The sequence below is a fragment of the Salvia miltiorrhiza genome, chromosome 6, assembly GCF_028751815.1.
Source record: "Salvia miltiorrhiza cultivar Shanhuang (shh) chromosome 6, IMPLAD_Smil_shh, whole genome shotgun sequence".
Classification (NCBI taxonomy): Eukaryota; Viridiplantae; Streptophyta; class Magnoliopsida; order Lamiales; family Lamiaceae; genus Salvia; species Salvia miltiorrhiza.
The window spans coordinates 13,593,158-13,607,450 of NC_080392.1; the positions used below are offsets into that span (position 1 = coordinate 13,593,158).

The 14,293-nt window shown below is 36.4% G+C and overlaps 2 protein-coding genes across 4 annotated transcripts; one reads left to right on the forward strand and one right to left on the reverse strand.

The window, feature by feature from the left end:
• Nucleotides 1–4,959: 4,959 nt before the first annotated feature.
• LOC130988760 (DEAD-box ATP-dependent RNA helicase 37-like) lies at nucleotides 4,960–11,653 on the forward strand. 3 transcript variants are annotated; one of them, XM_057912717.1, is made up of 7 exons: nucleotides 4,960–5,125; nucleotides 5,562–6,433; nucleotides 6,553–6,636; nucleotides 8,197–8,439; nucleotides 8,789–8,956; nucleotides 10,074–10,187; nucleotides 10,862–11,653. In XM_057912717.1, the coding sequence occupies exons 2-7, from the start codon at nucleotides 5,678–5,680 to the stop codon at nucleotides 11,327–11,329; spliced, it is 1,833 nt and encodes a 610-aa protein (XP_057768700.1). In that variant the 5' UTR covers nucleotides 4,960–5,125; nucleotides 5,562–5,677; the 3' UTR covers nucleotides 11,330–11,653. The 3 variants fall into 3 exon arrangements, with proteins under 3 accessions (XP_057768700.1, XP_057768699.1, XP_057768698.1); XM_057912716.1 differs by having other exon boundaries at nucleotides 5,612–6,433; XM_057912715.1 differs by having other exon boundaries at nucleotides 4,961–5,125; nucleotides 5,627–6,433.
• A 70-nt stretch (nucleotides 11,654–11,723) lies between these two features.
• Nucleotides 11,724–14,038, reverse strand: LOC130988780 (protein WHAT'S THIS FACTOR 9, mitochondrial-like). Its single transcript, XM_057912738.1, has 2 exons — nucleotides 13,352–14,038; nucleotides 11,724–12,686 (listed from the first exon to the last, which is right to left on the reverse strand). The coding sequence occupies exons 1-2, from the start codon at nucleotides 13,784–13,786 to the stop codon at nucleotides 11,886–11,888; spliced, it is 1,236 nt and encodes a 411-aa protein (XP_057768721.1). The 5' UTR covers nucleotides 13,787–14,038; the 3' UTR covers nucleotides 11,724–11,885.
• Nucleotides 14,039–14,293: the final 255 nt, after the last annotated feature.

Below are 14,293 nucleotides of genomic sequence, written 5' to 3' on the forward strand. Positions count from 1 at the left end.
GGTTCGATCCCTCTTGGGAACGAATTGGTGATTGGAGATATAAGGTGGAGTTTGGTGAATGGAGAGATAAGATGGTTCTTGGAGTGGATGGGGAACTAACTACTAACATCTAATATGACTTTGCCCGATAAAAAAAAAAAAAATAATAATGGCTATGGTTTTTCCGAACGTAAACTTCAGAGCTGGCAGCTCTGCAAGTGGCATGAAACAACAGAACTCGAATTTTGACCACTGAATATTACTATCATTTGCAGATTTCGTTTTGCACAAATTGACTCATCAATAATCTAAAAAAGGTTAACTATCAAATACACATTTTACATTTATAACTAACAAAAATAACAATAAAAATTATCGATTTTTGAGACTAAAATCGGTTGAACCATTTTATTAAGTTGGACCAATTTTCTTACTTTTTTAGAGTTACAATTATATTCTTAATCTAATTCTCTCCATAATCTTCTTTAAATTTTGAATTTCAAAATTAAAATTTCAACTTTCCTCAATTATTTTTCGGATTTATTTTTTTCGAAAATCAAAATAATTGATTTGTTTCCATTCTTATACCTAATTTCCACCAATTTAGGGATTCTTGTTAAAATTTTGACTTTCAAAACTAAAATTAATTTTCAGTTTTCTTAATTATTTTTCAGGTTTATTTCTAACCAAAATCAGAATAATTGATTTGTTTTCATTCTTATATCTAATTTCCACCAATTTAGGGATTCTTATTAAAATTTTAAATTTCAAAATTCAAATTTTGAGTCTTAATTTATTTTTTGGATATATTTTGAGAACAAGCAAAAGCGACTTACGAAGAATGCCTTGTGTGGAAGAGGTGGACGGGGTGGAAGAAATAACCTCGTCGTTGGAACCCAAGAAAAATAAATCCAAAAAATAAATTAAGGAAACTCAAAATATGAATTTTGAAATTCAAAATTTTAATAAAAATTCCTAAATTGGTGGAAATTAGGTATAAGAATGAAAACAAATCAATTATTTTGATTTTGAAAAAAAAAATAATTAAGGAAAATTGAAATGTAAATTTTGAAATTCAAAATTTTAATAAGAATCCCTAAATTGGTGGAAATTAGGTATAAGAGTATTTTAATTTTTGAAAGAAAGAAATCCAAAAAATAATTAAGAAAACTCGAAATTTGAATTTAAAATTCAAAAATTTAATAAAAATCCTTAAATAGGTGGAAATTAGGCATAAGAATGAAAACTAATCAATTATTTTGAATTTTGAAAGAAATAAATCCAAAAAAATAATTAAGGAAACTCGAAATTTGAATTTTGAAATTCAAAATTTTAATAAAAATTCCTAAATTGGTGGAAATTAGGTATAAGAATGGAAACAAATCAATTATTTTGATTTTGAAAAAAAATAATTAAGGAAAATTGAAATTTAAGAATCCCTAAATTGGTGGAAATTAGGTATAGGAATGGAAACAAATCAATTATTTTGATTTTTGAAAGAAATAAATCCGAAAAATAGTTAAAGAAACTCGAAATTTGAATTTGAAATTCAAAAATTTAATAAGAATCCTTAAATTGGTGGAAATTAGGCATAAGAATGGAAACTAATCAATTATTTTTATTTTTTAAATAAATAAATCCAAAAAATAATTAAGAAAACTCGAAATTTTAATTTTGAAATTCAAAATTTAAAGAAGATTATGAGGATAATTAGATTAGGAATATAATTGTAACTGTAAAAAATTAAGGAAACTTGAAATTTGAATTTTGAAATTCAAAATTATAATAAGAATCCCTAAATTGGTGAAAATTAGGTATAAGAATGTGGTGAAGACAGGTCTTACCAACATTAATTTGATTATCTTAAATCTTAAATCTGACTTGAGTCAGGAATGTTGACGATGCTTAAGTGTTAGTGGCTTGAGAATCAATCCTTCCTCCTATTGCTTGTGCTCTTCACGATTCTCATTCACTTATCCTAATGATAGTATTTCTGAATGGAGGATCTTTTTAAAGCAATGGGTAATAAGACATTGAATCATGTATTTTTCAAAATCAATCCTCTGTTACAACGTGGACTTCCGGCTATTTATAGATTATACAACATAAGGGGTATTCTGGTAATTCTCGCTCTGATTACGGGTGGGTACTTCCGTCATTTCAGCTCCTTCCTTCTTTCTATTCAGGGGCAGAATCGTCTTATCGACTTTAAGGTATCTTCCACGTCAGCCGATAAATTGAGGGTTAGAGGTAGCGGCTCCTGCAAAAAGGTAGAAAGAAACCACCTGCCATTCGGTTACAACAACCACCACCTAGGTGCGCTCTTTCGCAGGCACAAAAGTACACTTCATCCTTATCCCTCAGATTTGCTGCCCATCGAGTCTTTTTCCCTCGTCGTCCTTCTTCTTCAGATCTGCTGCCTATTGGATCTCTTTCTATTTTCTATGCAACCGTTGGCCCGGACATGCTCCTCCTCTGACAATGGAAATACTTATCCTCTGCCGATTGGCACCTCTACTCTGCTCTTTGATTTGAATCACTCTCTTCTGGTCAGCTCAGTTCTGCGGAGTTGTCGTCTTTTCTCCTCTGAAGATGATTTCTCTTTTTCATCAATTCGAGTATTTGGAATACCTTTATCTTGAAGATACGAAGGTCCAAATACCATCCTCATCAGAATGGAAACAAATCAATTATTTTGATATTGGAAAGAAATAAATCCAAAAAATAATTAAGGAAACTCGATTTTTAATTTTGAAATTCAACATATTAAATACTTATTTACTTTTTAGTATAAACGTTTGGGGTGTATTTATTATCTATTTCATATAAAAATTGTATGGTCAATATGGTTTTCCATTTTGAGCTCGTGTTATTGATTGAGAATGTAAAATATCGTATAGGAAAAATCAAGAATATAAATTTGCCAAGTGATATGCAGTTCAATTCAATTAGTGTACAATTTTCTTTTTCTTCTTCTGTTATAGTCTTAAATTTTATTGCATGGACAATGTGACACACAACCTAATTATTGCAATAATTCAATACGCAAACATAAGCTGTATGATAATATTTAAATTTTAATTTGTCTCTCTCATTAATTGTAGGAAAATCATGTGTGTTTCTATTTATATATCACTTTCTTATTTGTGACTTATTATAACCTATAATTAATAATTGCAAATTTCAATTAAGTATTTTATTATCAACCCGAATAAATCGACAAAAAGGGGAAGGTTAGGGCTAAAAAACTTTAGCTCGAACATTTTTTTAACCGGAATGACTCGAATAAAAAATAGCCCGAGCTTGATAGACCTGGCCCGAAAAATTAAGTGGGTGGCCCGATTAACCTAATTTTTAATCTACAGTGTCAGGTTGCTTCTGATTCTTTTTCCTAGTTTATTTTTCAAGCAAAACAATGTTTCTGTAAGTGTTCGGGCTTCTTACAATTAATGTCGTGTTATTTTCTTCTAATTTAATTCATTTTCCTTCGCTTGGCCTGATTTCATAGTCATTAATTCCTTTTTTCTTTTTCTTCTTTCCCTTGACACTCTTTACTTTCAAGATTTCTCCTATATCATCACATTATTCCCTCGTTCTGTTTGTGCAACTTATTTACTTTGAGGGCAGATTCCGCTTCTTCAAAAAAAAAAAAAAATTCATGCCTATCTACCAAGCAACATAGCATATTCCTGATGCTCTTAAGATTTGGGTAGAGTATTAAGTAGGATAATCGCCATGTCTTCATTGATCGTGAACCAGTGGTTTCCAAATCATCGAGAGATCTGTTGAAAACCTTATATGCCCTTTTATTTAGTTATTCAATAGGTATATACTTTTTGCTTCATGTACAATCGATTGACCATGAGCTTTGTCACGTGAAATAATTTTAACTCTGCCTAAACTGCCACCATAATACGTTCGTTCTATACTTCTCATAGCACTTTGTCTCTGAGACAAAAATGATCGCAATATGAGATTTCTCCATCATCTTCCCCATTTTTTTTATCTTCCTATTCATTTACCGATTTATTAGTTTTCAAAGAATCAACTAATACCTGTTGTGTCAAGATTGCCTTCATCTTGATCCTCCGCAAATCGAAATCATTTTTTTTTTCTGTGAATTTCTCCATTTCACACTTCGTTGTCGTCATTGTGGAAAATTAGATTCCGGCAAAAGGCGCCACTTCTCCGTCCAAAACTATGAAATCAATCACAATAAAAGAAAAAATAAAGAATTAACACACACAAGATTTACATGGTTAGATCGTAATGATCTATGTCCATATGAGGTCAACAGAGAAAATCGATTATCACCGACAAAAACAACAGTTACAAGATCGAGCGAGAACAAGCTCTCAATCATAGAGATCCGCTACTCTCTATCCTCTATATCCAACAATTTTATCCTAATTTCTCATATTCAAAATGGATGAAACACAAGATAACTCCACTCGCTGTACATAATGATTTGCATCTATTTATAGAAAATTAAAATAACTACCACATAACTGCCATCGATAAGCAAAACTCTGTCAATTAACTAGATTTGTTAATTAACAACTCAGCTGACTTGACTTTCATTATCTAATTATCATCAACTGACATACACCAATTAACCACATTTTATCAGTTAACTCTTTAGCTGATGATCCGTCGCAAGTTGAACTTAAAACCAACTACCTTTTGTCAGCTGATCTAGTAACCTTCTCAGCTAACTTACTTAGCTGATTATTTTTAATTACTTAATTTGGTGTCACACTTTTACACCATTAAAAGTTTCAAAGTAAATTGCAGAAGTAATTAAACCTTTACTTGAAATAGTATGCATTTGAAGTAGTAAACGCGACTTTTGACTAAAGTGAGGGAGAATGCAAGCACGTTTAGAGTTTACCGTACGCAGTGAAAGTTGAAAAGTGGAAGAAACGGGTAAAAAGTAAAAATATGATGTAATAAAAGAAGCCAAAATCCGATAATTTTGCTATATTGTCCGATTTTGAGCTAATAAAACCAGTCCTATATTTTCTCCTCCATTTTTTTTTATTTTATTACTACTATTTGGTAGCTAGGGTTTTCAATAATTCTGGTGTCACCGTCTATCTGCTAAACAGATTCTTCCAAACCCAAATCTTTTGCTGATCTAGCACAGGTACTTCCTCCATTGACACGCACTCCGATGTGTACTGCGGTTTTTTTCCATCATGCATACTTGTGTAGCTTTATGCCTCCACATTCTGCATACGTAATCCAAGTTTTTCGAGTTTTTGAGAATTCTTCGCCTTCTTCTTCTTCTTCTTCTGCGTGTGCGTGTGAGGGAGCGGGAAGGAAGTCGATTTTTTGTTTAATTTTTTGTCCGTGCATTTGTTTCAGCTTGCTGAATCTTTTTCACTTTTGTTTTGCTTGCATTTACCAAGTGGTAAGCTGTTTTTTTGTTGATTCCTCTATCATGTTAATTTACCTCGGGGAGAATTAAGTTTGTTTCTTTTTTATATTTGCCCTATTTTTGTTTCGATGTGTGAGATTGATTTGGTTTAAGCGGTGCATGATCTGTTTTTTCTTTTTCTTTTTCTTTTTGGGAAAAGAAGGAGCTTTTAAAATGTGATATCGGAAAGTTGGGATTTTGATTTACTTACAGCCTCTGGGATCGCAGATTTTTTGGAATTAGCTGGAAACGATTTTTTGAAGAATTGCTGGGAAAAAAATGAGGTCTTCATGGGCAGATGCTGTTGAGAACTCAGCTGGTGGATCTTCGGATAATGCTGGTACAAGTGGTGGGAATGAACGGCCGTCAGCTGCGGCTAGGTCTGCTTATGTTCCCCCACACCTTAGGAACAGACCTCCGGCGTCTGAGCCACCTGCTCCATCAGTTGGTGGACCTCAATCTTTTAACGATCGGCCTGGTTCTGGTGGACCCACTAGCGGGTCTCGGTGGGGTGGTGGCAGGTCTGATTATGGACGACAAGGGTACGGAGGTGGTGGTGGTCGTGGAAGTGGGGGTTGGGGGGGGAGAGGTGGTTGGGGTGGCAGGGATCGCGAGGTCAATCCCTTTGGTAATGATGATGTGGATGCTGATGCAGAGCCTGCTTTTAACGAGCAGGAGAATTCTGGCATTAACTTTGATGCCTATGAGGATATCCCTGTTGAGACGAGTGGGGGTAACGTGCCGCCGCCTGTGAATACCTTTGCAGAGATTGATTTGGGGGATGCACTTAATTTGAATATTCGCAGGTGTAAATACGTCAAACCAACTCCTGTTCAGCGACATGCGATACCCATTTCGCTAGCTGGACGAGATTTAATGGCTTGTGCTCAGACAGGGTCTGGCAAGACAGCCGCCTTTTGCTTCCCAATTATTAGTGGTATTATGACGGGCAACTTCCCCCAGAGACCACGTGGAGTTCGTACTGTTTTTCCGCTTGCTCTTATCCTCTCACCTACAAGAGAACTCTCGGTGCAGGTCAGCATCTTTATTCAAATATTGCTGTTTTTGTTTTTGCTACTTTCTATATATTTTTTTAACTTCTTTGTGAGTACTAAGTAGGAATCTTTGATGGCTGTGTTGCATTTAACCTGCAGATACACGAGGAAGCTAGAAAGTTTTCATATCAAACTGGTGTTAGAGTAGTTGTTGCTTATGGAGGAGCACCAATAAATCAGCAGGTTTATAAATCTAAATTTTGTGAAATTATTGTTGATTAAAATCTTTCATTTCTAGTCCAGGAAAAACAGAGAGTGTATGTTGTCAATGTATGTTAGGTTAATACTTCATTTAACGTGCTAGGATCAAACCTAGCGAACATGGTTTATATGTTTACTTAATGTATCTTTCTACAACATGTAGATGCTCGAGTTTGTGTTTGCCTAATTCTAAAGCTCCACGATTTAATTTTACTTGTGCAATTATACTACGTATTAACAAATTTGGAAGTAAGACAACTGAGTGCATTAAGATAGTCGGTGGCCGATTACATGATGTACATTTTGAATCTCTTTCTTACGCACACACACCCATCTTCATTTTGTTCTATTAGGCTGATGCTTCATTAATTCATTTAAGACCATCCCTATATTTAACCTTTGTGGGATTATAGCTGCACAACCATTTCTTCTTCAAACAAAGTCTACCGAGTGACAGAGTGAGCCACCAGACTCTGACCTTTGCTCTGAGAATTCTCTTGCCAACCAATTAAATTTTGGGATTGGGGCATGACTTTGATAACAGAGATCCCCAAATCAAAGCGTGGACCATTCAAATTTTCACATGTGCACAATATTGTCCACTTTGGATCCGAGCCCTGATGATTTTGATTTTAGGCTTATTGGAGACAGTCTACACTTATAGACCCAGAAATTACCCTCGTTTAATTTATGTTGAGTTTGCTTCCAAGCCAACTAATATCTCGATGAGTTGGACTGTGCAGTATTTATGTGTTGCTGTCTTATTGTACATAAAAAATTACTATTTTCCAATTAGGCTAAATTGTATTCCATAATTAAAAAATCTATCAACTCATGAATATATACAACCTGCCACGATGTCGACGAGAAACTTGTGGATGTAATTCACTTTGTCTCCCTAGGAAACTTGCATCCAACTTTTTGTTATACACCTGATTGAAGGCGTAATAATGGTTTTTTTGCTGATTATTTTTGGTTCAATTGTTATATGTTAGACATATAAGTTAGGGAGCCCTAACTTAACCCAAAACCATGGTCAACGGTAAAGGGTTGACCCCCTCGTATATACCATTCCACACTTTCATGTGGAACCGATGTGAGATATCGTAACAATCCATCCCCCATTAAGACTGGACGTCCACGGATGGCTCTCACACTGGGGAGCCTTCAATCGACCCAGGCAGGTCGCCTTCTAGCCCCTGGAGTCGTGCGGCACTCTCCCCAGGTAGCCTCTCCCGTAAACTTCCGGATCCGGCAGGTCGGACCAAATTGTTAGACATATAAGTTAGGGAGCCCTAACTTAACCCAAAACCATGGTCAAGGGTAAAGGGTTGACCCCCTCGTATATACCATTCCACACTTTCATGTGGAACCGATGTGGGATATCGTAACATTATCTTGATGTTGTAAGGATTTGTCTCTTATAATTTTGTAAAAGGTGTCTTCTCATGATAGATGTCCTATTACTGGCTCTCAGCTTTGATATCCTTGTTACAATTGTTGCAACTTGAAGGTGACTAAAAGTAATTCACTTGTTTGTAGCTACGTGAACTTGAGAGGGGAGTAGACATTCTGGTGGCAACTCCTGGAAGATTGGTTGATTTGCTCGAGAGAGCCAAAGTTTCATTACAAATGATAAGATACTTGGCTCTTGATGAGGCAGACAGAATGCTGGATATGGGTTTTGAGCCTCAGATCCGAAAGATAGTGGAGCAGATGGATATGCCACCACCTGGTGAAAGACAGACAATGCTATTTAGTGCAACCTTTCCAAAAGAGATCCAGGTGATAGTCGTAAATCAATCTTGTATCTGTAATCTTCACTTGATTCTCGCCACTCTTCACTGAATTGTTTATAAAATTATTTAATCAAAAGCATTTAAGCATTTGAATTTTTTTAGAAAGAAGAATCACAAGCTAGCAAATTCTCATTGTCTGATATACCAATGATAAGTGATGAAAAAAGAAACTTTTTGGAAGGAAAGTGAGCATCATTTTGGACTTACGGACCAAGTGAATATATTGAACTTTTTTGTAGATAAGCTACTTATTTGTGAATGGTGACGATGGCATCAAGTTTTCTTTCAAATTACATGTGATATTCTCAAATTTCTTCTTATTGTTCGTAATGCAGAGAATGGCATCAGATTTTCTTTCAAATTACATATTTTTGGCAGTTGGAAGGGTTGGTTCCAGTACAGACTTAATTGTTCAGCGAGTTGAATATGTTCACGAGAGTGACAAGAGAAGCCATTTGATGGATCTTCTTCATGCACAAAGGGCAAATGGAGTTCAAGGGAAGGTATTGTTGTTTTAGTGAATAAATATAATATATTTATTCCTTTCCGATCTTTTGGTTTGATATATTTAACATTTGACCAAATTATAGCATTGTTAATGTATATTATTAACAAGAAGAGCTTCCACTGCGAATTGATTATAAAGGAAAAGCATGTATCTTAGTCCTTATACACTCAAGTTTTTACAAGTAGGTCCAATATGCATACAAATTGAGTCCTGAACTTCATTTGCACTGGGAACTTTTTAAGTTTATTTGTAGAATCGGGTCCAGGTACATTGATTTGTATAATACTGAGGTTCTTATCAGATGACTTAGACCACATGTAGTTAAAAGACAAAACAGAAAAAGAGAGACATTGACCAAAAGTACAAGGATTAATTTTTCCAATTTAAGTTGGTTAATATTCAGATCAATCAATACTGGATGGAATGGCTGTGTGTGATTGGCTGGAATCAAATCTGTGATATCTCATTATTTGCATATGCATGTTTTACCTAGTATACACTAAATAATTCTACCTTCAATATGCCATACGTATGAACCATACAACACTAGATGATGAATGGGATAGGTTTTTGTGATCCACAAATTCCACCATGAACATGTTGCAAAATGGAACATGGGATGCATTGTCTCGAAATCAGGCCATTGTGGATGATATAGCTTCGAAAATATGCTCCTCCTCCTGCCAATAACAAGAAATTACCTAAAGTTATATGGTACACTGCCAATACTAAGTATGCAACTTTGTTCCGATATCCCACATCGGTTCCGCAAGAAAGTGTGGAATGGTACATAAGAGGGGGTCAACCCTTTACCCTTGACCATGGTTTTGGGTTAAGTTAGGGCTCCCTAACTTATATGTCCATGGTCAAGGGTAAAGGGTTGACCCCCTCTTATATACCATCCCACACTTTCATGTGGAACTGATGTGGGATATCGTAACATACTTTCAGCTTGCATGTTATACCATAAATAACTGCAGTCTGGTAAGTTGCCTCATTTTGTTACTGAGGATCTTCATCTTTTTCCCATGACATACCAGATTATCTTCTTAATCTCTTTTTTGCTTAATTCTCTGTTGATAAGAGCATTTCTATTTCCTGGTGTTTGACAGCACGCTCTTACTTTAGTATTTGTGGAGACAAAAAAAGGAGCTGATTCTTTGGAACACTGGTTATGTATGAATGGCTTTCCTGCTACTACAATTCATGGAGATAGAACGCAACAGGTCAGAAAATAATGTAGTTGGGGATACTCATTACAGCTCTCTCTCTCTATAATCATGTTTAATGGTTTTTCTTCTTAGTTCGTGGGAAGAGTGGACTTGTTCGATTTTACTTGACTTGATTTGTGAGAAATCTGTATAAACACTTGGCTGCAATTGAACTGATTTTTTTTTGCCTTCCTGTTTAGGGGATTCTGATGGACCTAGTCTATTATCGGTGGAATTAGTCAATAGGTTGTTACCACTGACTTTTATGTCATTTGCTACTTAGTGGTTGTGAACTTGCGATATATTGTGAGGTTACTCTCAGTGTTCTGCTACAAAATTTTCACTGCAAGCAACTGAGATATAGTGCACCTTAATTGAACATGATGTTATGAAGTTGGAGAAGGCACACCTTGATATATAGTGTCGTGGACTTCCAAAGCTTCTGTATCTGATATTAGAAACCTAAATAAGTCCACTGCTTGGCTTTAAACGATTTTCATAGAGCAGAAAATTTTAGATGTATCTGGAACTAGTTTGCTCTTCTAAGTTGTATTTTCTTAGCCCTCAACTCTGAGAGTCACTTCAGCTACAACTGCTGTTGGATCACCCTTGGATATCCACCTCTCTCAAACTTTTGCTTCACTATACCACCTATTTATTGCACTACATTTTTTAATTTGTGGTTTCAGGAGCGAGAGATGGCATTAAGATCATTCAAGAGTGGAAATACGCCAATACTAGTCGCAACTGATGTGGCAGCTCGCGGTCTTGATATCCCGCATGTTGCTCATGTCATCAACTTTGACCTTCCCAATGACATTGATGACTACGTTCACCGCATAGGACGTACAGGTCGTGCTGGCAAATCAGGACTGGCGACGGCATTCTTCAACGAGAACAACACGTCATTGGCAAAGTCGCTAGCTGAATTGATGAAGGAAGCAAATCAGGAGGTACCCGATTGGTTGACTCGGTTTGCAGGCCGAGCTTCGTATGGTAATAAAGGTAGGCGCGGAGGTGGGCGCTTTGGAGGCCGTGATTTTAGAAGGGATTCTTCTTTCAATAGAGGCCACAGCAGCGGCGACTACCATGGCGGAGGAGGTGGCGGCGGAAGCAGTGGTGGTTACGGCGGAGGCTACCCCAGTGCCTGGGATTAGTGCTTTTAACTGTATGCTTAATGTTATGATGAAGAGTACATATGTTTCTGAGTCAAATTTGATGATTATGATATGCTTCCTCAATGAAAAACAAAAAATCACTCTTTTTTGACCTATTTTCTTTTCATAACTACTGACTTGTGTAATCCATATTGGGATTACGGCAGAGATTTTATATGGCCGAGTACATACCTATTCACTGCTGACATGCAAAATGTTGGTTTATTGTTTGAGTTGAATCTGGATTACTGTATCTTGCTTATTGCTTGCATAAGCAAAATGTGATCTTTTTGTATTGAAATCATGAATTCTTGAAGATTTTTATTCTGGGTGACTGAATTACGTTTTTGTGTAGCAACTTGTTAGGAAATCGTTTGATTAGAGTGATAAGATATGATTGATAAAATAATTAATTTAATCAAATGTTCGATTTGCATGATTTGATTTGCATTCTAATCATCCATCGTATCAAGTGTTGGATTTGCTGAAACAACAACAAAGGAGGCAATCAGCTCAATTATTCTACTACCACAAAAAATGACTCCTACAATGCTAGCTAATCCTCATCGGAGCTGGTTTCAGCCTCCGAATCATAGTCTTCACCACTCACTTCGATTTCTTCATCTTCGCTTTCTTCATCATCATCTTCTTCTCCAACATTGTCAAGACGAGGTATGACATCGAGAGCTTTACTTCGATAGATCAAACCCGTTCGCATGAGATAGTGGACTTTATCCCTATGGCGCGCAAGAGGATGTGGATCGACCAGCTTACCCCGTTGATAGCCCTCTCTCAAGGCTACGCTCGTAGTCTTGCATTTGAGGGAGAGGTAAAATATCCCGGGATATCGGGTAAAGATCCGAGTAAACCTATGGGGAAGATTAAGTTCCTCCCTCAAACATCTCAAATAATTCCTCTTAGTCTTCTTGTATACAGTGAGGCCTAGAAACTCATGGAGCACCCCAACAACTCTCTTCTCCATGATATCACTATTGGGGTCGATTCCTCTTGAATCTTCATAAGGAGAGATGTAAGGCAGCTTTTGGAAGTCATCCATCCATGCTTTCACCTTCTTCTGAGCTCCATAGCCCCTCGGAAAACTCATCGGGAACTCGAGTGCGGCCTCCCCCCTCTTGAATCCTCTGTAACCGGGAGCACCATCGATGCTCTTCTCATTCATCCTCTGCAACGCAGAAACACAAAACTCCTCCCGCCATCCTACAAGTTTCAACCAGTTGCTCCCACTACTTCCCTTCACCACCCTAAAATGATCTGGATATTTTCTGATCAACTTTCTGTCAAAATCATCAGGCAATCCTAAATCCCATTTTAGTGGATGCAAGGATTGGAAAGGCAGCTGTCAACACATCAAACCATCACCAATTGAGAAAGAAGATGCAAACCTACACCAATTTGGTACCAATTCAACAAACACATTCCATTCTTGAAAATATAAATAACAACTACCAAAACATTTCCCCTTTGTTCACATTCAAGTCAAAACAACACCTTCCACATAATTGATTGGAAATAAAACTAAAGAAAACTACAATTTGATACAAGTTCATCAAACACGTTTCATTCTTGAAAACATCTAACAATCAGTATAATCCAACTACTAAACACATTTTCCACAAAAAAAGGGGTAAATTGCGCCTAAGTACACACAATTTCATTCAATTTTGGTTATGCACATGAATTGAAAATTCTATTTCTAAATACACCAACTTTCAATCGTGTGGATTTTCACACTGTTAATTGACCCAAATTAATGACTTAAAATGTCAACGTACTATACAACAATGTACTCCTATACAACTTCAACTAGTCATTAATTTTTTACTTTAGTGCCATAACATCATTAATTTTCCGGAAATTGACGATTGTGCGAAAAATCAGTACAATTAACGTTCATGTATTTGGACTCGAATTTCTAGTTCATGTGCAAAATCAGAATTGAACGATAATTTGTATATTTAGGCGAAATTATCGAAAACAAAAAAGCTAGGGCAAATTGGTTACCATGTGATTGCGGGTCATCATCAAAACCCTGCAGAGCCTCTCGATGATATCAGCTTCGCACTGCTCGAAGACTCCCAACTCCTTGTGATGCATCATCATTCCCAACTCAGTGAGCTTGAAACACGCCAAAGAGGGGTATTTGGGATGAGGGTACTCCTCGAACAGCGTGGGGTACCTCCGCATAAAGCGCAGAGTGGGCACGGTGAGGCCCAGCAGTTTCTGAGAATCGAGGAGCGATTTGGAGGTCAAATATCCCGTGGGAGAGCGGATGATCGCGTTTTTGATGAGACAAGCGGCTTTGATGTCGGTTTGGACGTCGATGATGTGGTCCAAAGACCGGTTTTTCACCCATTTCAGCCGAACTTTGGCGATTGTGCGGCAATGCTGAAGATTGTGGAGCGGGAATGAAGCCAGAGATTTATACTTGGAGTTCATCGCAAATCAAATCAAATCATAAGAAATGGACTACAGTTCCTTTATGAGAGAAAGATTTGAACTTTGAAGCAGAGTAACTGAGCAATCAGCTAAGCAAGGAAGGAGGCGGCTTGCAATTTAAATTCTACAGATAAAAGTTGGGCTCTCAAATAATTCAAAATAGAATTCAGCTCATACCTTATTTTTTTGTTATTTGGACCAAATCAAGAGAAATTGTATTTATTATCTGGGTGATTTTAATTATGGCTGTCAATTTTGGATACGACACGAAAGCACGATACGAAATTGCACAAAATTAATGAGTTAGTGTCAAATCTTATTAGGTTCGTATTCTTATCGTGTCGACCTGATAAGAATACGATAATTTTGTTTCGGGTTCGTGTCGGATTTGTGTTGGGTTCACGTAACCCCGTTAAAATTACTATTATTATTTTTACTAAATATTTATTTTAATTCTTATTTTAAAGTTAGGAGTTTTGACTTTTTGAAAACTTTTTTTTTAATCAC

Excerpts from the sequence above, each read along its gene's own strand:
- LOC130988760 (XM_057912717.1), top strand. The coding sequence starts at position 5,678 with ATGAGGTCTTCATGGGCAGATGCTGTTGAGAACTCAGCTGGTGGATCT. Across the intron at positions 6,637-8,196 it reads GAGCACCAATAAATCAGCAG|CTACGTGAACTTGAGAGGGG; the intron begins GTTTATAAATCT and ends ACTTGTTTGTAG. Across the intron at positions 8,957-10,073 it reads CAAATGGAGTTCAAGGGAAG|CACGCTCTTACTTTAGTATT; the intron begins GTATTGTTGTTT and ends GGTGTTTGACAG.
- LOC130988780 (XM_057912738.1), bottom strand. The coding sequence starts at position 13,786 with ATGAACTCCAAGTATAAATCTCTGGCTTCATTCCCGCTCCACAATCTT. Across the intron at positions 12,687-13,351 it reads TGATGACCCGCAATCACATG|CTGCCTTTCCAATCCTTGCA; the intron begins GTAACCAATTTG and ends ATGTGTTGACAG.